Genomic DNA, 22,465 nt, shown 5'->3' with positions numbered 1-22,465 from the left:
GCACTCAGTTGTCAAATTCTGCGAGCTTGTGTGGCCTACCACTTCACAACTGAGCCGTTGTTGCTCCTGGACATTTCCACTTCACAATAACAATTACAATTGACCAGGGCAGCTCTAGCAAGGCAGAAATTTGACCAACTGACTTGTTGGAAAGGTGGCATCCTATGGCGGTGCCACGTTGAAAGTCACTGAGCTCCTCAGTACCGGCCATTCTACTGCCAATGTTTGTCTATGGAGATTGCATGGCTGTGTGCTTGATTTTATACAACTGTCAGCAACGGGTGTGGCTGAAATAGCCAAATCCCCTAATAGTTTTGTATATATAGTGTATATAATAATATATGCCATTTAGCAGACACTTTTATCCGCTTTTATTCACAGTCATGCGTACATACAATTGAAGTACAGTGGTCCCGGGAATCAAGCTTTCAATCCTCCCTAGTGTCGCAGTGGTCTAAGACACTGCATCTCAGTGCTAAGAGGTGTCACTGCAGACCCTGGTTTGAATCCAGGCTGCATCACATCCAGCCATGATTGAGAGTAACATAGGATGGTGCACACTTGGTCGGGGTTGGCAGGGGTAGGCTGTCGTTGTAAATAAAAATGTGTTCTTAACTGACTTGCCTACTAAAATAAAGGTTAAATTAAAATACTAAAATCCTGACGTTGCAAGTGCCGTGCTCTACCAACTGAGCTACAGAGGATCATTTTATATCAATGTTGAGTTTTGCAGTGCAGAGCCAAGTCTCCTGCAAGGCTCCAAAGACACAATCTCAACATGGAGCACAGAATATAACTCAGTGTTGTACCATGTCTGAAAGTTACGTTTCATTTGATGTTACTGATAAATGTTTGTGAGTCAAGTGAAAGATGCAAATGAAATTCATCTTGTTGACCTGAAAGAGAGATGATCTCACTCTCCCTTGATACTGAGTGAAGTGAAGAAAGACAGTGTGTGAAGTGATGAAAGACAAGTGGCATAGCAGTGAAAATATCTCTCTTTCAGGTCAAAAGAATTCATTTCATCTTTCTCTCGACTCACAAACATTTATCAGTAACTGTGCTGACAGGGTGGATACCAACTGCATGGATTAGTGATCGTCCAAATAACCATCAAAGGTTGCAGTGAGTATACTGTATTCATGACACAAGATCCTAAAAATGTACAGAGAATAGACTTTTATTAATAGCCATTTGTCATTGTGCTTGATTTTGATATTTGATGTGCCAGATTAATCTTAATCTCATTGTTTTTCACAAAAGTACCCATTACTCTCTTCACACATAACTGACAAGGCAAATGTTTCCATACTTATTAAAAGCCTCTTTATCATCACAGATTTGACCTTGTTTTGGCATTTCAGCCCAGAATTATTTTTATGGAATAAAGCCTTGCCATTTATCATCTGTAGATCTCGTACTTTTTTTCACTTGCATCATAAGAGCAAAGATATCTGAGTAGAGCCGCTAAACCAAGAAGCTTAGGGCAAATTTTGCGACTCAAACTTACTGATATCTGATCAGCAAACAAACACACACAGCTTGGGGGGTCATAAAGGGTCATACATTTTTTTAAATGCATGAACAGTGATTTACATTCTGTTGTCACTATCATAATCCCACTGATCTCATATCTAAAACATTACATTATATTACACAACAGACACTACATATTTCCAGTGGTCATGTACTAATGGGTCTCCTAAAATACAGAATAACAATAAAGAAATGTGTCTTGGATAAGCATTTGTTATATTGTATAATTATACTTATACTGGCCGAATGGCTGTAATAACAAAGTGACATTGTGCAACAATAACAAAAAGGAATATGAGTTTAGTTTTTCCTTTGTTTCCCTGTCATTTCCTGTTATGTGTCCATTTCAGCAGCTGATTGGCTTGACATCACTGGAGTGTCACTCACTCTTCGTTTTCTGATGTGGTAGAGAGAATGTGGAGAGGTGACTTTGGTACAACTTCTTTGCCTTTAGCAGTCTCTCCTCCCCTCTTACACCCACCCTAAATGGCCCTCCTGTCTCATTGGAGCCAGACAGGAAAAACATACATCCAGCACTATACTCCCTCCTAACCACAGTCAAAACAGTCTCGTCTTCATATGACCTCAAATCACCTCCTTGGTTATTGGACATGTTTGTTCACCCCACAGACCTACAAAGTACCTGTCATGGCACTGACACCTGTACAAAAAGGTCCCTATAGGAGAACCCTTTGAAGAACCCTTTTGTGTTCCACATAGAACCCTTTCCACAGAGGGTTCTACATGGAACCCAAACGTGTTCTTCCTGGAACCAAACATGTTCTGTGAGGACAGCCAAAGAACCCTTTTGGAACCCTTTTTTCTAAGAGTGTATGTACAGTAAAGTTGCTTTCAGTGAAAGAAATGAAGGTGAATGTTAGAGTAGCCCCAAAACCTCTGTGTTGCAATGCTCTGTGTTTAGCAACTCTCAGTCTGACATCTTCATGTCTACACGTTGAAGAAACACACTCTCACTTTCTTATTTGTGTGTGTTAAAGTGCCAAGTGGCAGGCAGCCTGCTGTACAGTACCTTCAGGATGTCCTCATCAGTGGAGCTGCAGTCGGTGAAGTCTGAGACATCAGTGACTGACCCATCCTCCTCCACAGCCACGGTCCTGACAGGCATCACCACCTTCTTCCCAGTTAGCACAGCCGTGTTCAGGATCGCTGAGTCCTAAAGGGAACACATCATCAGTCTGGCTATACACTAAGTGTACAAAACATTAGGAACACCTTCCTAATAGTGAGTTGCACCCCATTTTGCCCTCAGAACAGACTCAATTCGTTGAGGTAATGGATTCTATAAGGCATCGAAGGCATTCCACAGGCATGCTGACTCCAATGCCTCCCACAGTTGTGTCAAGTTGGCTGGATATCCTTTGGGTGTTGGACCATTCTTGATGCACACCGGAAACTGTTGAGTGTGAAAAACCCAGCAGCATTGCAGTTCTTAACACACTCAAACTGGCACCTACTAGCATACCCCGTTCAAAGGCACTTAAATATTTTGTGTTTCCCATTCACCCTCTCATTGGCACACATATACAATCCTTGTCTCAATTGTCTCAAGGCTTTTCTTTAACCTGTCTCCTCCCCTTCATCTACACTGATTGAAGTGGATTTAACATCAATAAGGGATCATAGCTGTCAACTGGATTTACCTGGTCAGTCTTTGTCATGGAAAGACCATGTTTTGTACACTCGGTGTAGGTTTAATGAGATATTAGCCCACTGTAACCTCCTAACTACTGATGCTTAAGATATACAGTGCCTTCAGAAAGTAATCATACCCCTTGACTTATTCCACATTTTGTTGTGATACAGCCTGAATTCAAAATAAATGGACTCAATTGAAAACATGTTTTCACACATTTTTACTCCTGAATTTATTTAGGCTTACCATAACAAAGGGGTTGAATACTTATTGACTCAAGACATTTCGGCATTTCATTTTTTATTCATTTCCAAAAACATAATTCCACTTTGACATTATGGGGTATTTTGTGTGAGCCAGTGACAAACATCAAATCTCCTCATGTTTGGCTCGCAGACTCATTTTGTATTATTTTGTAGGTAAATCCGAGACTCTCCATTTGTATGTTATGTGTTCATTTGTGGATGTCCATCATCCATTTTGTATGATGTGATTTAGCCAAAAGTAACATTTGTTACACATTTTCTAAATGTACAATATGTTACAAATGATACAAAATATGTTATGAATTCCAATTTGTTGTGGCTAATTTTAGCGAGCTGGCTAGTGCCAACGTTAGCTAGCTGGCTAACATTAGCTAGGCTAGGGTTTAGGGATAGGGCTTAGGGTCAAGGTTAGGAGTTAGGTTGAAGGGTTAAGGGAGAGTTAGCTAAAAGGGTTAAGGTTAGGGAAAAGGTTAGATAACATGCTAAGTAGTTGCAAAGTAGCTAAAAAGTAGTTGAAAATTTACTAATTAGCTAAAAATCTAAGGTTGTCCGTGATGAGATTCGAACATACAACCGTTGGGTTGTGTTCGCGAGACAAATTGGTGGCAGGGTAGCCTAGTGGTTAGAGCATTGGACTAATAACTGGAAAGTTCAAACCCTCAAGCTGACAAGGTACAAATCTGTCGTTCTGCCACATTTCAGGCTTCAAACATAAAGATATAAAACTGTATTTTTTTGTGAAGAATCAACAACAAGTGGGACACGATCATGAAGTGGAACGACATTTATTGGATATTTCAAACTTTTTTAACAAATCAAAAACTGAAAAATTGGGCGTGCAAAATTATTCAGCCCCTTTACTTTCAGTGCAGCAAACTCTCTCCAGAAGTTCAGTGAGGATCTCTGAATGATCCAATGTTGACCTAAATGACTAATGATGATAAATACAATCCACCTGTGTGTAATCAAGTCTCCGTATAAATGCACCTGCACTGTGATAGTCTCAGAGGTCCGTTAAAAGCGCAGAGAGCATCATGAAGAACAAGGAACACACCAGGCAGGTCCGAGATACTGTTGTGAAGAAGTTTAAAGCCGGATTTGGATACAAAAAGATTTCCCAAGCTTTAAACATCCCAAGGAGCACTGTGCAAGCGATAATATTGAAATGGAAGGAGGATCAGACCACTGCAAATCTACCAAGACCTGGCCGTCCCTCTAAACTTTCAGCTCATACAAGGAGAAGACTGATCAGAGATGCAGCCAAGAGGCCCATGATCAATCTGGATGAACTGCAGAGATCTACAGCTGAGGTGGGAGACTCTGTCCATAGGACAACAATCAGTCGTATATTGCACAAATCTGGCCTTTATGGAAGAGTGGCAAGAAGAAAGCCATTTCTTAAAGATATCCATAAAAAGTGTTGTTTAAAGTTTGCCACAAGCCACCTGGGAGACACACCAAACATGTGGAAGAAGGTGCTCTGGTCAGATGAAACCAAAATTGAACTTTTTGGCAACAATGTAAAACGTTATGTTTGGCGTAAAAGCAACACAGCTGAACACACCATCCCCACTGTCAAACATGGTGGTGGCAGCATCATGGTTTGGGATTGCTTTTCTTCAGCAGGGACAGGGAAGATGGTTAAAATTGATGGGAAGATGGATGGAGCCAAATACAGGACCATTCTGGAAGAAAACCTGATGGAGTCTGCAAAAGACCTGAGACTGGGACGGAGATTTGTCTTCCAACAAGACAATGATCCAAAACATAAATCAAAATCTACAATGGAATGGTTCAAAAATAAACATATCCAGGTGTTAGAATGGCCAAGTCAAAGTCCAGACCTGAAGAACTGAAAACTGCTGTTCACAAATGCTCTCCATCCAACCTCACTGAGCTCGAGCTGTTTTGCAAGGAGGAATGGGAAAAAATGTCAGTCTCTCGATGTGCAAAACTGATAGAGACATACCCCAAGCGACTTACAGCTGTAATCGCAGCAAAAGGTGGCGCTACAAAGTATTAACTTAAGGGGGTGAATAATTTTGCACGCCCAATTTTTCAGTTTTTGATTTGTTAAAAAAGTTTAAAATATCCAATAAATGTCGTTCCACTTCATGATTGTGTCCCACTTGTTGTTGATTCTTCACAAAAAAATACAGTTTTATATCTTTATGTTTGAAGCCTGAAATGTGTCAAAAGGTCACAAAGTTCAAGGGGGCCGAATACTTTCGCAAGGCACTGTATCTATTAAATTTTTTTTTTTGTAAGTAAATGGAAAAACAAATGATCATAAAAGATGGAACATTTTGAAAGATATGATGTTGAAAATATTACTAGGCAGATATTGTAAATCTCCCATGAAAAAAAAATTGCTTAAAAGTCAAGGGCCCCTTGATTGTCGTAGCACAAAGGGCTAATGGCAGATTGGATATTGTAATGCAAATTGCTCCCACAATTTATAACATTCACTATTTAGTGACAGCGATTATATGATGGATTAATTGCAGGAGTCCTATATTAAAAGATACAACATACAAACATAGAAAAATTAAAAATAGAGAAGCAGCAGTCAAAGATTGTCAACCTCCTGGTAAATCATGTCACAGGCATCAATTAGCATTTCGCTACACCAGCAATAATATCTGCTAAATATGTGTATGTGACCAATACAATTTGATTTGAATGTCAAGAATACAGAGTGCATTAGGTCACAGTACCCACATGCTGGAGGCCACATCCAAGACCAAACACAACATTTGCAAAGCAAATGTCACAGGGGAAAATACTATATGCATATAGATGCTAGAAATGAATTGTTAGTCCGTGCTCACCATGACAAGTGGGGCTAGGCCCACAAAGTCTCTCTGGGTTGTGTAGATCCTCATGGAACCTTCTTTCTGTCCTCCATCCCTGGTGTTTGGTGGTAACTCCAGGTGCCATGTGATCACCTGGCTGTCTGATTGGCTGCTCAGCTCCTCTACCTCAAAGTCCATCTGTAGGACCTCCAGTAGACTGCTGTCTAGCCTGAGAGAAGATTGAAGAGTCAGGATCAGATGAGGTATCTCACTGCCAGAGGAACACACTCAGCTCAAGCTATTATCTTTGATACTACATTGAATACATACATGTGATTGTAGTACGATGAGATAAACATTACAGAAGGACGGGTAGTGAGCATTTAAAAAAAAAGGAAAAGCAAGCAAGGTGGGACAGCCAAGCCCAAAGTAATCAAGGTGGCACAGCAGTGATCCTGACACATCAACCACAGAGTAAACAGAAAAAAGCGAAGCAATAAAGAACAGAAAGTGGAGGGTGGGAGGATCTGGGTTCCTCAGTCAGATATGCAATGGGACACACTATTGGCTGTTATCAATTGCGTATGCTCCAAGGACAGACTGCAAAGCATCGTCCAGGTTGCAGAGGGTAATCGGCTGCCACCTGCCCTCCATCGAGGTCCTGCATGACTGCAGGGCAAGAAAGCATGCAGGAAAGATCAGGTGGAATACATTTCAATTAACAGGTGCACTTTGTTAAATGTTCATTTGTGGAATTGCGTAACATTCAGTCAATGTGTAACATTTCAAGAACTTTGAAAGTTTCTTCAAGTGCAGTCCCAAAAACCATCAAGCGCTATGACGAAACTGGTCTCATGAGGACCGCCACAGGATAGGAAGACCTAGAGTTACCTCCGCTGCAGAGAATAAGTTCATTAGAGTTAACTTCACCTCAGATTGCAGCCAAAATAAATGCTTCACAGAGCTCAACTAACAGACACATGTCAACATCAACTGTTCAGAGGAAACTGCATTAATCAGGCCTTCATGATCAAATTGCTACAAAGAAACCACCACCAGAGTACTAATAAGAGGAAGAGACTTGCTTGCGCCAAGAAACACGAGCAATGGACATTAGACCAGTGGAAATCTGTCCTTTGGTCTGATGAGTCCAAATTTGAGATTTTTGGCTCCAACTGACGTGTCTTTGTGAGATGCATAGGAGGTGAACGGATGATCTCTGCATGTGTGGTTCCCACCGTGAAGCATGGAGGCGGAGGTGTGATGATGTGGGGGTGCTTTGCTGGTGACACTGTGATTTATTTAGAATTCAAGGCACATTTAACCAGCATGGCTCCCACAGCATTCTGCAGCAATACGCCATTCTATCTGGATTGCGCTTTGTGGGACTATCATTTGTTTTTCAACAGGACAATGACCCAAAACACACCTCTAGGCTGTGTAAGGGCTATTTGACCAAGAAGGAGAGTGATCAAATCTAATCAAATTGTATTTGTCACATGCGCCGAAAAGAACAGGTGTAGTAGACCTTACAGTGAGATGCTTACTTACAAGCCCTTACAATTTATTTGGGATAGGGGGCGGTATTTTGACGTCCGGATGAAAAGCGGGCCCAAAGTAAACTACCTGCTACTCAGGCCCAGAAGCTAGGATCTGCATATAGCCGGTAGATTTGGATAGAAAACACTCTAAAGTTTCTAAAACGGTTAAAATAATGTCTGTGAGTAAAACAGAACTGAAATGGCAGGCAAAACCCAGAGGACAAACCACCCCCCCCCAAAACAAATGTTTAATCCTACCACTGAATTCAATGGCTGGCACTTTTATAATAGGGCGAAATCGTGCCCGATTGCAGTTCCTAGGGCTTCCACTAGATGTCAACAGTCTTTAGGCTGTTTTTTGGAAAAATGAGGGAGAAGATGTAGTTTTTCTAAGGGCTCCCATTTTGGCTGTAGTGTTTCCATGCGCATGGCCGAGATGGCGCGTTATTTTTGTTTATCTCCGGTAAAGACAATAACGATTCTCCATCTTAAATTGTATTGTTTATTTGTGTATTAGGGTAGATAAGGATTGATTATAAACGTTGATTGACTTGTTTGGATAAGTTTATTGGTAACGTTTAATTTTGTATGCATTTTGACCGATGGAGTGGATTATTGACTGAAGCGTGCCAGTTTTTATGGATATAAAGAAGACATTTATTGAACAAAAGGACCATTTGTAATGTAACTGAGACCTTTTGAAGTGCCAACAGAAGAAGATCTTCAAAGGTAAGGCATATATTATATAGCTATTTCTGACTTTCGTGTCTCCCTGGCTGAAAATGATTTGTTATGCATTTGTGTGCTGGATGCTGTCCTCAGATAATTGCATGGTTTGCTTTCGCCATAAATCCTTTTTGAAATCTTACACCTTGACTGGATTAACAACAAGTTAAGCTTTATTTTGATGTATTGCACTTGTGATTTCATGAAAGTTTAATATTTATAGTAATTTCATTTGAATTTGGCGCTCTGACATTTCACAGGATGTTGGCCAGGGACGCTACCGTCCCACGACTCGCAGAAACATAAGATATTACAGTTTTTTATGTCCCATTGGTAGGATCGTAGTTAGTCTATTTCATTATCCAATGGTTGTACTTTGGCTAATGGTGCTGCATCAGATGACCTGGCCTCCACAATCACCCGCCCACATCCCAATTGAGATGGTGTGGGATGAGTTGTCATCAAGGCAAAGGGTGGCTACTTTGAAGAATATAAAATATAAAATATATTTTGATTTGTTTAACTCGTGTTTGGTTACTACATGATTCCTTCCGTATGTGTTATTTCAATATTTGATATATTCACTATTATTCTACAAAGTAGAACATAGTAAAAATAAAGAAAAACCGTTGAATGAGTAGGTGTGTCCGGACTTTTGACTGGTACTGTATTCATACTGATATTGTAAAATTGCACAACCACTGTATATCCACTGCTCATCCTCTTATAGCTCTATGCTCACTCACCCTAGGTGTATATAATGTATGTATACTTTGTTTAAACTTCTCTGTCTGTATTTTATCTCTAAATGTTGTCAATCACTAGCAGCACCATATCACCAAGTAAAATTTGGAGTGTATGTAAATGTACTTGGTGAATAAAGGTGATTCTGATTCTGAAGCGTTGTTTTAACCGAGGAGGAAAAACAGGAGGAATCCAGTTTATTAACCCTAACCTTGCCTCTGTGATAGACTTCACTGCATTGTAAAAGCTTATGTCTTACATGTACCGTATGTTTAGTATAATAAACAACATCAGCATTGTCAAAGTGACTTCCTACACATGCCTAATAAGAAAACAACTAATTTATGATTCTGTTGTTTTTTTCAGTCTGTTTTAATATCCAATAATTACTTATTTCATTGGTCTTTTGTCCTTCATCAAAATAACAACAAAACACTTCAGCTTCTCACCGTCAGTAGCATAAAACAAGATTATCCACATAGAGGGTGTCATTTAATATTCTTTCCCACATGAATGTCCTGTTACTGTAAAGTAATCACATTGTTTGTGCACATGTAAGGTATGACTAGCTGAGCATGTCAAATGAGCATCAGGGATTTGATTGTGAGACAACAGATTAATGAGATGCACAATCTCCCGGCTCCACTGAAACCTATTACCCCTGAACAGACACACATGTCACTGCAGGCGTCAGGCTGAAGGAGAATGCACGCATGGGCTAAATAGGATAGATAGCTTGTAGCAGCAAAGTTCTCTGCTAGCCTGATCCTCTCATTGTATATGATAATGCCTTGAATAGGACTTGGAAAGGATCCCCTCTAATCTGATGAATCGGTTCAAAGTCTCTAAAGCGAAACATCTTTAAAGCATTACTGAAAGTGTTTGGCCTGTTTTAACTGACAGTACTTTAGATCATCATCATAAACATGGGGATTTACAAGAATGGGTAAGTGCAGTGATGGGTTTAGACAGCTTTTAACTATGGACTTTGAACTCGGAGTCAAGTGAGGTGCCATGAATTCATGAGATCTCCCTTGACTTCTAATATTAAGCAGCTGGAATATTGCACAATTTGCACAGCTGGAACATTGACTGTAAAGAATATCCATCCTATCCCTATCCCTATCCCTGTGAAACACACTACTGAATAGGACCACATCCACTCACTCTCAAGTAAGACAGTCCTGTATCTGGCACACACCCTCCCTTCGCCACATCAAACACTTACACACAACCAACTGTCAAATATTTTCAAATGTACTGTGTGTGTCCCTTCAAAGCCAAATGCAAGCACAAAGCTACTTCTGATGAGTTCTCTATCATTTATTCTCTAAGAGCTTTTTAAGTTCTGCACAACACATGAAAAGACGTAACAAGAGAGATTTACTGTAATTGAATCATCTTAGAATATTGCACAAAAACACACCGAAACACAAACCAACTGTAACAGTGTTTTAGTCAAGTATCAAAACAAGATGTGCAAGGGGGTCTCTATCCCCTAAAGTATACATTAAAACGGATTTTGCTGTTTTAATCTGGCATTACAGTGAAAAGGGGGACACCATTATAGCCTTCTGTCATTATTGTGGGTGAAGCAGTGAAGTACTCCAAACCCCAGATTATTAAAGGGACAGCACTCTCACTAAGTGGCCATCTTAAATCCGATGCAATGTATTGCCAAACAGAGGATAAAAACATTGTTAATATCCAGATAGCCGCATAAACACTCACAGTGTGCTAGGAAGCTAAGAGACAAAGTCCATAAAAAAAACCAAAGAGGTGTGACATTAGACAGCCCCTGCAGGGGGTCTAGTAAGTTAAATGACATTTTAAGATGGATTATCCCAAACAAACTATTCTTCATCCACAAATATGTTCACAAAAACCTGTTCGATAAAGAATGGACTAATCCCCATCACATGGGGAAAACAAGAAAATGAGACCAACCCAATAATAACTCCGTGCTTATCAGTGTGAAGTGTATCATGCTTGCCACGCTCAATGCAATCATGGACGCCATAATGCTCCAATTAAAATGACAAACTACAAAGATGTCCCACCTTTAAATTCACAGGAACATCTCATAGGCTATAAATACCTGGAGCCACAGCAGATCATAAAGGTCAGCCAAGTCACAGAGTTGGTCAATTACATGGAATGTCAATGGAAGGTCCTGTTCCTTCATGGACAGGTTCCTAAATCTGGTCTATTGTCCAGAACTCCAAGGTAAATTGTCCTCAAGCAAGGTAAAGGTTACACTTCAGAAAGAGCACCATGACTCCAGATGTCTTTGTGACAGCAGCAATGGTACCAGAAACAGATCCCACAGGCTTCTAGGAACGGAAGAGGTATTAACAAAGCCACATATTCACATTGACTGGGCACACTCACTTTAATTAATTGTTAATAATAATAGTGTTTAGTATTTGCCCAAGGTTTTAGCAACATACTGTAAAGGAGACAGAAACACTTTAATATACTGAAAAGGGAAGATAAATACTTTTTAAAATCCTTTATTTAACTAGGCAAGTCAGTTAAGAACAAATTCGTATTTACAATGACGGCCTACTACCGACACTGGGCCAATTGCGCCGCCTTATGGGACTCCCAATCACAGCCAGATGTGATGCAGCCTGGATTCAAACCAGGTACTACAGTGACACCTCTTGCACTGAGATGCAGTGTCTTAGACCACTGCACCACTCGGGAGCCCTTCATGTGAACTACACACAAAACATTAACATTAAGAACCCCCCCCCCCCCACCCACCCACCCACCCACCCACCACCACCCACCCACTCTTTGTTAAGAGTGAAAAATCCAGCAGTGTTGGAGTTCTTGACACAAACCGGTGTCAGGAACGTCAAGAATGCATGGCACCTACTACCCTACCCCGTTCAAAGACACTGTAAATATTTTGTCACCATCTGAATGGCACACATACAAAATCCATGTCTCAATTGTCTCAAGGCTTAAAAATCCTTCTTTAACCTGTCTCCTCCCCTTCATCTACACTGATTGAAGTGGATTTAACAAGTGACTTCAATAAGAGATCCTAGCTATCACCTGGATTCATCTGGTCAGTCTATGTCATGGAAAGAGCAAGTGTCCTTAATGTTTTGTACACTCAATATAGATAAGCAATTAGAGACTTCCAGAGATTTTCTTACAGACGTAGCACTACTTAATGACTTGCGAGGACAGTGGCCTCTTTAAGAAGCAGATTTACTTAAGCTTTTCTCAGCAGTAGACCTGTGCTTGTATAGCATAAGATTTATTCTCAGGTCAGATAGCCTAAGCCCCAGTCAAAATGCCATCGTGTGTGAGTGCTATTTATTCTGAGTCGTTAGCCTACTCATTGTATCACATATGCAAACTATTTTCAACTTACTCAGGCAAAATGGAAGTAACTAACCCTCTGTATCATGTACACTACTATTAAAATGAATTAACTAACAAACCCATGACATTAACACCTTATAGAGTACAGTAATGTTTATTCAAGAGTATGTGTACAGCTGTCCATGAGCAGCCACATTTGAAGGGTCCAGCCAATGGTTGAACACATAGTGGGTTTAACGGCGTTCACTGATAGTATATTGGGGGGGATTGTTGTGTATGTTCAGCAGACTTGCCTTTTTCCAGGTATGGCAGATTTCCTCTGACAAACAACAGCGATGGTGCCATCCGCTCCAGAGTCCAGCGTGATGTCCCACAACAACGAGTTACTGGGTGTTGCTGTGCGAAACGACACTCCTTTTTTTACAATCGCTCTAACAATGGATACAATAAAAAGAGAGACAGGAATAAGACACATGTTAAACAAACCAAGGTAACTAGAAAGTAAACTCTAAATCCTACACCTAGCAGTAAGTCCAATGGACATGGCTAACATGATGTTGGCTCCCATAGCTTGGGGCCTTGAAATGATTCATTCCTAAGACCTTCAGTCAATCAGAGTCCACTTTGCTCATAGCAAAGCCCTGCAATTTAAGAGGATTGGGCAAATCCCTGGGGATAGGTTTCAATAGACTGAGGAAAAATGCATTTTGAATGTTTAGTATTCCTCATATACTATGGGCCTCTTTGTTCCTGATTCGTACACAAATTATTCATGGTGTACTAATGGCTTGTTGGCCTGCTGGCCTCTCATTTGTAAATGATAAGCATTATCTAATGCAGCTGAACACTTACACTGTTCCAGTAGACAGCCACACTAGGGAGCTGAATGCTAATTCAAACATTACCCTGCAATTAATGACTAGTGTAAAAGGTCCTACATGGGAGTTAGTGTAGCGTAAGAGTGGAGGTAGGTTAGATATATACTATGGATATATACATCCATAGTGTTGTGCAGGATAGGCATCCCACTGTCCATCCTCTGACACTGTACAGGATTACAACACCGCACTCATTTGTCTCTCTCTAGAGCCATTCAAAGCATGTTTCCATAACAATTGAGCACCATCAAGTTGTTTCTTCATAAAATATTATTATAGTGCTGAATATTATCACTATAGTAGGGTGATTGCTCACAAAACTAGAACCAAAAAGATTTTGGGGATTTTCAAAAACTGTAATCAATAGAAGGAACCTGGTGGAAGTATTGTTGACATACAGTATATTTGACATTTGTATCTTAAAGCATAATTGAGAAATAATTTATTGAAGTTGAAACATTTGTGACATTTTGGCCTTACTCAGGCCTCCTTTAAGACTATGTTAAAAAGAAAAATGCTATTGCAACCTCTTTGCAATAAGGAATTGAGACCAAAAGCTCAAGAGAAGTTTCAAGGATACAGTCAGGTAGCAACACATCTGCCACGCTGATCCTCAACACTGGAGCTCCCCAGGGGTGCGTGCTCAGTCCCCTCCTGTACTCCCTGTTCACCCACGACTGCATGGCCAGGCACGACTCCAACACCATCATTAATTTTGCAGACGACACAACAGTGGTAGGCCTGATTACCGACAACGACGAGACAGCCTATAGGGAGGAGGTCAGAGACCTGGCCGGGTGGTGCCAGAATAACAACCTATCCCTCAACTTAACCAAGACTAAGGAGATGATTGTGGACTACAGGAAAAGGAGGAACGAGCACGCCCCCATTCTCATCGACAGGGCTGTAGTGGAGCAGGTTGAGAGCTTCAAGTTCCTTGGTGTCCATATCAACAACAAACTAGAATGGTCCAAACACACCAAGACAGAGATCCTCAAAAGGTTCTACAGAAGCAACATCACTACCTGTATCACTGCCTGGTACGATAACTGCTCGGCCTCTGACCGCAAGGCACTACAGAGGGTAGTGTGTACGGCGCAGTACATCACTGGGGTTAAGCTGCCTGCCATCCAGAACCTCTACACCAGGCGGTGTCAGAGGAAGGCCCTAAAAATGGTCAAAGGCCCCAGCTATTTGCATTGTGTCCCGCCACCCACCACCCCCCAACCCCTCTTTTACGTTACGCTATTTTGTTAGAAGAAAATAAATCAACAAATAAATGAAGATTTTCAATATCTTGTTGCACTGTATACTCTACGGGCATTTCAAAGCTCCAGAGTGGGATCTCTGCTACTTTTAGAGTTATGCTCCAATTTGTAAGCATTACCAAAAGCGTGAACTTGAAAATGGATTCGCTCTCTGCTGGTAAAAAGATGGCTGTAATTGGTTACGTTGGCTACTATGCTAATTTATCTGTTTAAAACAGCCATATACAGTGCCTTGCGAAAGTATTCGGCCCCCTTGAACTTTGCGACCTTTTGCCACATTTCAGGCTTCAAACATAAAGATATAAAACTGTATTTTTTTGTGAAGAATCAACAACAAGTGGGACACAATCATGAAGTGGAATGACATTTATTGGATATTTCAAACTTTTTTAACAAATCAAAAACTGAAAAATTGGGCGTGCAAAATTATTCAGCCCCCTTAAGTTAATACTTTGTAGCGCCACCTTTTGCTGCGATTACAGCTGTAAGTCGCTTGGGGTATGTCTCTATCAGTTTTGCACATCGAGAGACTGAAATTTTTTCCCATTCCTCCTTGCAAAACAGCTCGAGCTCAGTGAGGTTGGATGGAGAGCATTTGTGAACAGCAGTTTTCAGTTCTTTCCACAGATTCTCGATTGGATTCAGGTCTGGACTTTGACTTGGCCATTCTAACACCTGGATATGTTTATTTTTGAACCATTCCATTGTAGATTTTGCTTTATGTTTTGGATCATTGTCTTGTTGGAAGACAAATCTCAGTCCCAGTCTCAGGTCTTTTGCAGACTCCATCAGGTTTTCTTCCAGAATGGTCCTGTATTTGGCTCCATCCATCTTCCCATCAATTTTAACCATCTTCCCTGTCCCTGCTGAAGAAAAGCAGGCCCAAACCATGATGCTGCCACCACCATGTTTGACAGGGTGGATGGTGTGTTCAGGGTGATGAGCTGTGTTGCTTTTACGCCAAACATAACGTTTTGCATTGTTGCCAAAAAGTTCAATTTTGGTTTCATCTGACCAGAGCATCTTCTTCCACATGTTTGGTGTGTCTCCCAGGTGGCTTGTGGCAAACTTTAAACTACACTTTTTATGGATATCTTTAAGAAATGGCTTTCTTCTTGCCACTCTTCCATAAAGGCCAGATTTGTGCAATATACGACTAATTGTTGTCCTATGGACAGAGTCTCCCACCTCAGCTGTAGATCTCTGCAGTTCATCCAGAGTGATCATGGGCCTCTTGGCTGCATCTCTGATCAGTCTTCTCCTTGTATGAGCTGAAAGTTTAGAGGGACGGCCAGGTCTTGGTAGATTTGCAGTGGTCTGATCCTCCTTCCATTTCAATATTATCGCTTGCACAGTGCTCCTTGGGATGTTTAAAGCTTGGGAAATCTTTTTATATCCAAATCTGGCTTTAAACTTCTTCACAACAGTATCTCGGACCTGCCTGGTGTGTTCCTTGTTCTTCATGATGCTCTCTGCGATTTTAACGGACCTCTGAGACTATCACAGTGCAGGTGCATTTATACGGAGACTTGATTACACACAGGTGGATTGTATTTATCATCATTAGTCATTTAGGTCAACATTGGATCATTCAGAGATCCTCACTGAACTTCTGGAGAGAGTTTGCTGCACTGAAAGTAAAGGGGCTGAATAATTTTGCACGCCCAATTTTTCAGTTTTTGATTTGTTAAAAAAGTTTGAAATATCCAATAAATGTCGTTCCACTTCATGATTGTGTCCCACTTGTTGTTGATTCTTCACAAAAAAATACAGTTTTATATCTTTATGTTTGAAGCCTGAAATGTGGCAAAAGGTCGCAAAGTTCAAGGGGGCCGAATACTTTCGCAAGGCACTGTATGTTAAACTAGCAGAGATCCCACTTTGAAATTTTGGAGTACCTGTAGTATATTATGTTTGACAATGTATATATATTTAAATAAAATCAAAATTCAAAATTGTATATTTTCAATATTCATGTTTATATTTGTCAATATTCATAAAATAAAGTAAGAAATTTGTTATTAAATTCAAAATACTACTCATATTACAGAGCAAGCGGTAAAGCTTCATATGACACCAACAGATCAATCATTATGGAGCCTTAAGGAGGCCTGGGTATGGCCAAAATGTCACAAAACAATTAATCATAATCAACAAATCATAATTTCTCAATTATGCTTTAAGATACAAATGTCAAATATGAATGAAAGTTATTGAAAATCCCCAAAATCATGGTCTTTTTAAAATGTATTTTTACCCCAGCTAACAATTTTAGGGAGAAAGAACGTTTTTGTAATGTTTCTCATAATGTTCCACTAATGTTTGAGTGTCCATGTTTCTGTTAGTTAGAGGGAACATTATATCTATGTTAGCAAAAACCTTCTGAGAAACCTTATAGCATGTTCTGGTGTTAAAGTTAGAACATTATCTTAATGTAAAGCAGAATATACCTAGAACGTGGTTACACTGTTCTCAGAACATGCAACATTAATGTTGTAGATTAGTTTTATGGGACATGTCCAGTTAGGGGGTTAGGAGAATATCCCATCCACATTCCACCAAACATACACAGAACATTGTTGCCATGTTCTCACAATATGATATATTAATGTTCTAGACATGTTTTGTGGGAACCTTGCAATATTTCAGTAAACTTGTTACTGTTGCCAAGCCCATCAAGGCCCTGACTGGTGAAACACTGATCCATTCACAGCTCTGTTTCAGATGTTCACATAGAGTGCTTTTAACATACAATGTTTTCAATTGACATATTTGACATACATGATTATATTGTACGTTTTCATAGTCATTATTATTCAACATGTCCTTAACTGGGATTTGAACTCACAACCTCTTGGTTCACAGATTCCCAATCTTCCTACTATACCACCCTATCCGTGTAAGGTATCAGATCATTTGACTATTCTCTCATTATTGATTTGATTGACTAATTTCAACAATTTAAGGGCTTTCTGTATAGCTATTCAATGTTGGTGGAGAATATTAACCTGCTTTAATGATTAATACAAGTTTTTCTTGACTGTAGTTTTAACAGAGCTGAGATTTACTGAACTTGACACAATGTTTTTGCCAGGATCCCATGAATTGTGTCTAGAACATTCAAATATTATGTTCTGAAAACATGGCAACCATGTCCCGTGTATGTTTAGTGGGATGTTGATGTAATATTCCCTTAAGAAGGCTCAGTGACGCAGAAACGTTTACCCAATACATTACTGGGAGCTTGTATATAGAGTGTGTAACTCAGTTTACTCACCGTTAGTCAGCAACTCTACACAAATATTTTCTGGCCACCATGTTCTTTGTATATTTGGTGGGATGTTGATGGAATATTCTCCTAACCCACAGAAAACTGGACACATGAATGTTCTTGCAACGTTCCCATTTAACGTATCTAGAACATTAATATCTTATGTACTAAGAACAATGTTACCACGTTCTGGATCAATTCCATTTGACATTAAGGGAATGGTCTCTGGGAAACATTCCTTGCACATCACGGGAACATTCATATGAACATTTTAGCAAATGACCTAATGCAACACTTAACATTTGTTGTTATCTGGGACTCTATATTGTTATGTGCAACATCATGTGTAGCCTAACGCTTCTCAGGAGTTAATCCCAGACTCTTCCATATATACGTTATGGCAGTAAAACTAATTCTGAGCGCATTATGGGTCTCTGGGGGGGGGGGGGGTATAATCTACAATATAAGCATCCATCTGATCTTCCCTACTTCCCCTCCTGGTTGAGGGGGGGAGTGTACATTCAAGGTCATAGACAGATGCTCTACTCACGCTACTGCCATGCACAAAAACCAATGTACTCATCCCATTTAAAAACAAATTTGAGTTATTGTAATTTGCCTTTGTGTGTTTGTGAGTGTTTTGTGTGCATAAGTGTGCATGTGGTGTGTGTGTGTGTGTGTCTATGCATATTTGTGTAAGCATCTGCACATACAGCTCTTCCTAGATGAAATCTGATGCACCCGTTGAAAGCTCAAGGGAGAACTAATCTTGGCATGGAGGTTGCTGAAATTGTCCTGTGATGCTGCCACATGGCGCACTGAAATGACCCAATGCCTTCGGCTCGCTCTCTCTCTCTCTCTCTCTCTCTCTCTCTCTCTCTCTCTCTCTCTCCGTGAGGGGACATACTTGTGAGACAGGGACTCAGACATTCCAGCAAAATTTCACTGATCCTTCCATGTTACTGCTACAATCTCTATCTGACAAAGTGCTAACAGTACTTACTAGACTGGCAAAGGTTAGAGGAGAATTACACATCCCCAAAGGGGATGGATAATGTAAAAAGAGTTGCCAACAGCAAAAAAATCAGTCTGGGCAAGACAGTGAAGGTGAAGGTAGAGTAACCAACACAGTTCTCAATGTGTGTTTGTGCATGTGTCTGTCTGTCTGTCTGTCTGTCTGTCTGTCTGTCTGTCTGTGTGTGTGTGTGTGTGTGTAGGTGACCTGCCTCTCTTTGTACTGTCAGAGAGGGGCCCTCACTCAATTGTTAGCAGGAACCAGCAGGTTCTATGGAGGAAGCAGGAACAAAGGCACAGGGGACTGACAGGCTCTGAGGGGAAAGGGGAGAAGAGGAGCAGAGCAGCAGCCTCTGATTAACAGGGGGACAGGGACTGTGAGTGGGGGTGACTGGGTTAAAGGGGACATGCTGAGTCACTGGCTTACTGGTGCTCTTCCATGCCGTCCCTAGGAGGGGTGCATCACTTGAGTGGGTTGAGTCACTGACGTGATCTTCCTGTCTGGGTTGGCGCCCCCCCTTTGGGTTGTGCCGTGGCGGAGATCTTTGTGGGCTATACACGGCCTTGTCTCAGGATGGTAAGTTGGTGGTTGAAAAAATCCCTCTAGTGGTGTGGGGGCTGTGCTTTGGCAAAGTGGGTGGAGTTATATCCTGCCTGTTTGACACTGTCCGGGCATCTCATCGGATGGGGCCACAGTGTCTCCTGACCCCTCCCGTCTCAGCCTCCAGTATTTATGCTGCAGTAGTTTATGTGTCGGGGGGCTAGGGTCAGTTTGTTATATCTGGAGTACTTCTCCTGTCTTATCCGGTGTCCTGTGTGAATTTAGGTATGCTCTCTCTAATTCTCTCCTTCTTTCTTTCTTTCTTTCTCTCTCTCGGAGGACCTGAGCCCTAGGACCATGCCTCAGGACTACCTGGCATGATGACTCCTTGCTGTCCCCAGTCCACCTGGCCGTGCTGCTGCTCCAGTTTCAACTGTTCTGCCTGCGGCTATGGAACCCTGACCTGTTCACCGGATGTGCTACCTGTCCCAGACCTGCTGTTTTCAACTCTCTAGAGACAGCAGGAGCGGTAGAGATACTCTCAATGATCGGCTATGAAAAGCCAACTGACATTTACTCCTGAGGTGCTGACATGTTGCACCCTCAACAACTACTGTGATTATTATTATTTGACCATGCTGGTCATTTATGAACATTAGAACATCTTGGCCATGTTCTGTTATAATCTCCACCCGGCACAGCCAGAAGAGGACTGGCCATCCCTCATAGCCTGGTTCCTCTCTAGGTTTCTTCCTGGGTTTTGGCCTTTCTAGGGAGTTTTTCCTAGCCACAGTGCTTCTACGCCTGTATTGCTTGCTGTTTGGGGTTTTAGGCTGGGTTTCTGTACAGCACTTTGTGACATCAGCTGATGTAAGAAGGGCTATATAAATACATTTGATTTGATTTGATGCCTGTCACCATACATCTTTCCTGACCACAACAACACTCCCGGAGCCAGGAAGACAGGTAACCTTGAGGCCTCTACAACCTCTGGGATAAAAGTATAGTACTAACTAACTAACAGTACCTGAAGATAAAAATGCTATTAAAAATATTTTATACATTTTATAACTGGAGATAAAAAACCATAACATCCTGCCTCCACATGAACTTCTGTTAGTTTAGCAGTAACTATAGGAACAGGTCACAGCATCAGTCTGTCTCATAAGGATTTGCTGGAATCATAGTGGTAATACCAACAATGCTATTATTTGCCATCACTGAAACGGCATGTATTACAAAAAAAAAATGTACTGATGACACACTTCTTGTAATAAGAAGTTAGAAAACCTCTGAGAACAGTTCATCTAGTAATGGCATTCTAAATCCACCCACTCATGCTATTCGTGGGTTGTACGTTTCGTCACATTAGTTAATAGGACTGAAGCACGACTGAGCATTCTACTCAACGCAGTGTCAATTGGCGCTGATGAAGATTGAATCTAAAGTGCATTACGGTGGCTTGGAAATACAATTACATTCCTAAAGGAGGCAAATAATTATTAGGAAAACCTTTTGTCGTCATTGTGATGTCACCAGATTGACTTTAAATGCAGTATAACTTTAGCTAGCTAGCTAAGATTGACCACCGGATTTTAGCTAGCTAACGTTAGCATTGCCAGCTATTTTTGATGAACTTTGCTAGCTATTGACAACATTGCCATCTGTCTAAAGTAAATTTGACGATTGATGATTAGTTGACAAGGTGAATCAGATGTACTTGTCCAGGGCTACAACAAAAAATATGTGCTGTTGGGGGTACTTGAGGACTGGAGTTTGTAAAAAAAAAACTGGTGTGGGATTTACTTAATAAAAAGGGATTGTTACAAGATTACCTATCTGAAGCCTTTTCTCCTCCAGGCCCTCTGGGCTCTAAGGGTGGAGGGGTTTTTGCAGGAACCATAGCAGTCAGTGGCTGTGGTTAGCCAGCGCTGACTGGAGAGGCAGGAGGAGGACGAGGCACCGAGGCACCAGGGCAGGGAAGATAGATTGGCCCATAGACTGGAACTGACAGTGTGTGAGAAAATCAGCTCTCAGGTGCTGCACCTACCATCCATCTCACTTCTCTCCAAGTGAGGTTTGGGTGGCGGACTAATGCTGTGTATTTTGCATACCGGTTCCCCACCACCCGACCTCCCCGTAACAACACTGCCACAGGAAGCCATGACCTCCCTCACCTCTGTCACACACACTCATGGCCCTCGGCCCCTGGTCCGCTCCAGTCAGAAACCCCCTCCCTTGTGCTTGTTTTCTCTTCTCTATAAGCCTTATTTGTCTCAGACATAATAGAGAGAGTGAATAATGGCTAAGACCTGAAAATCAAGCAAACAATCTTAAATGTAGCGCTGATATAATTTGCCATATAATTCAACATTTTAGTTGCTGTTTGTGAGTAATGAAATGCCACTCTTGGACCAATAATACCAATATTGTTGTTAAAATACCAATAACACAATCATTAAATGTAAGTATATGATTCTATGGATGATTGTATGAATATTTTTTTTAAAAACATATCCTAATCAGCATCAATCAGTATGGGCATGATGCTCCCCATCATCAATTGACCTGGTCTTGAGGAAACCCGAGAGCAGTGTTCCCAGTAAGACCCATTCTGCAGGCAGGCCAACCTGTTCTACTGCTGCCCAGGGGTTACAATCCCCCCCGATTCACTCTGCCTTCACATCCCTGGCTCTGTACAGATGAATCACTGCAGAGACATGGGACCAATACTGAACGCAAATGCAATCTCAAACAGATGCAATCTTTAATTATGCAAGCAAATAACCATGGTTCAGCCACTCTGATGCTCCGCCAGTCATCAATGACGTGCTTGTCATTCTTATGGGGCAGTTTAGGGAGTTAGAGAGACTTTTAGGGCAATGTTAA

At 41.1% G+C, this 22,465-nt stretch overlaps 1 protein-coding gene across 1 annotated transcript in view; it reads right to left on the bottom strand.

The window, feature by feature from the left end:
• The window catches only part of LOC139410861 (transmembrane protein 132D-like), a 43,789-nt gene that overhangs the window by 5,712 nt on the left and 15,612 nt on the right, over positions 1–22,465 (bottom strand). Inside the window, exons 3-5 of the mRNA XM_071156461.1 lie at positions 12,898–13,035; positions 6,288–6,480; positions 2,567–2,710 (exon numbers count right to left, since the gene is read on the bottom strand). Coding sequence (XP_071012562.1) covers positions 2,567–2,710; positions 6,288–6,480; positions 12,898–13,035 — 475 coding nt within the window. The remainder of the gene's footprint in view (positions 1–2,566; positions 2,711–6,287; positions 6,481–12,897; positions 13,036–22,465) is intronic.

Source organism: Oncorhynchus clarkii, chromosome 6 (genome assembly GCF_045791955.1).
Source record: "Oncorhynchus clarkii lewisi isolate Uvic-CL-2024 chromosome 6, UVic_Ocla_1.0, whole genome shotgun sequence".
NCBI classification, from domain to species: domain Eukaryota; kingdom Metazoa; phylum Chordata; class Actinopteri; order Salmoniformes; family Salmonidae; genus Oncorhynchus; species Oncorhynchus clarkii.
Note: the sequence above shows the minus strand (reverse complement) of the source record. Positions and strands in the feature narration are given on the sequence as shown.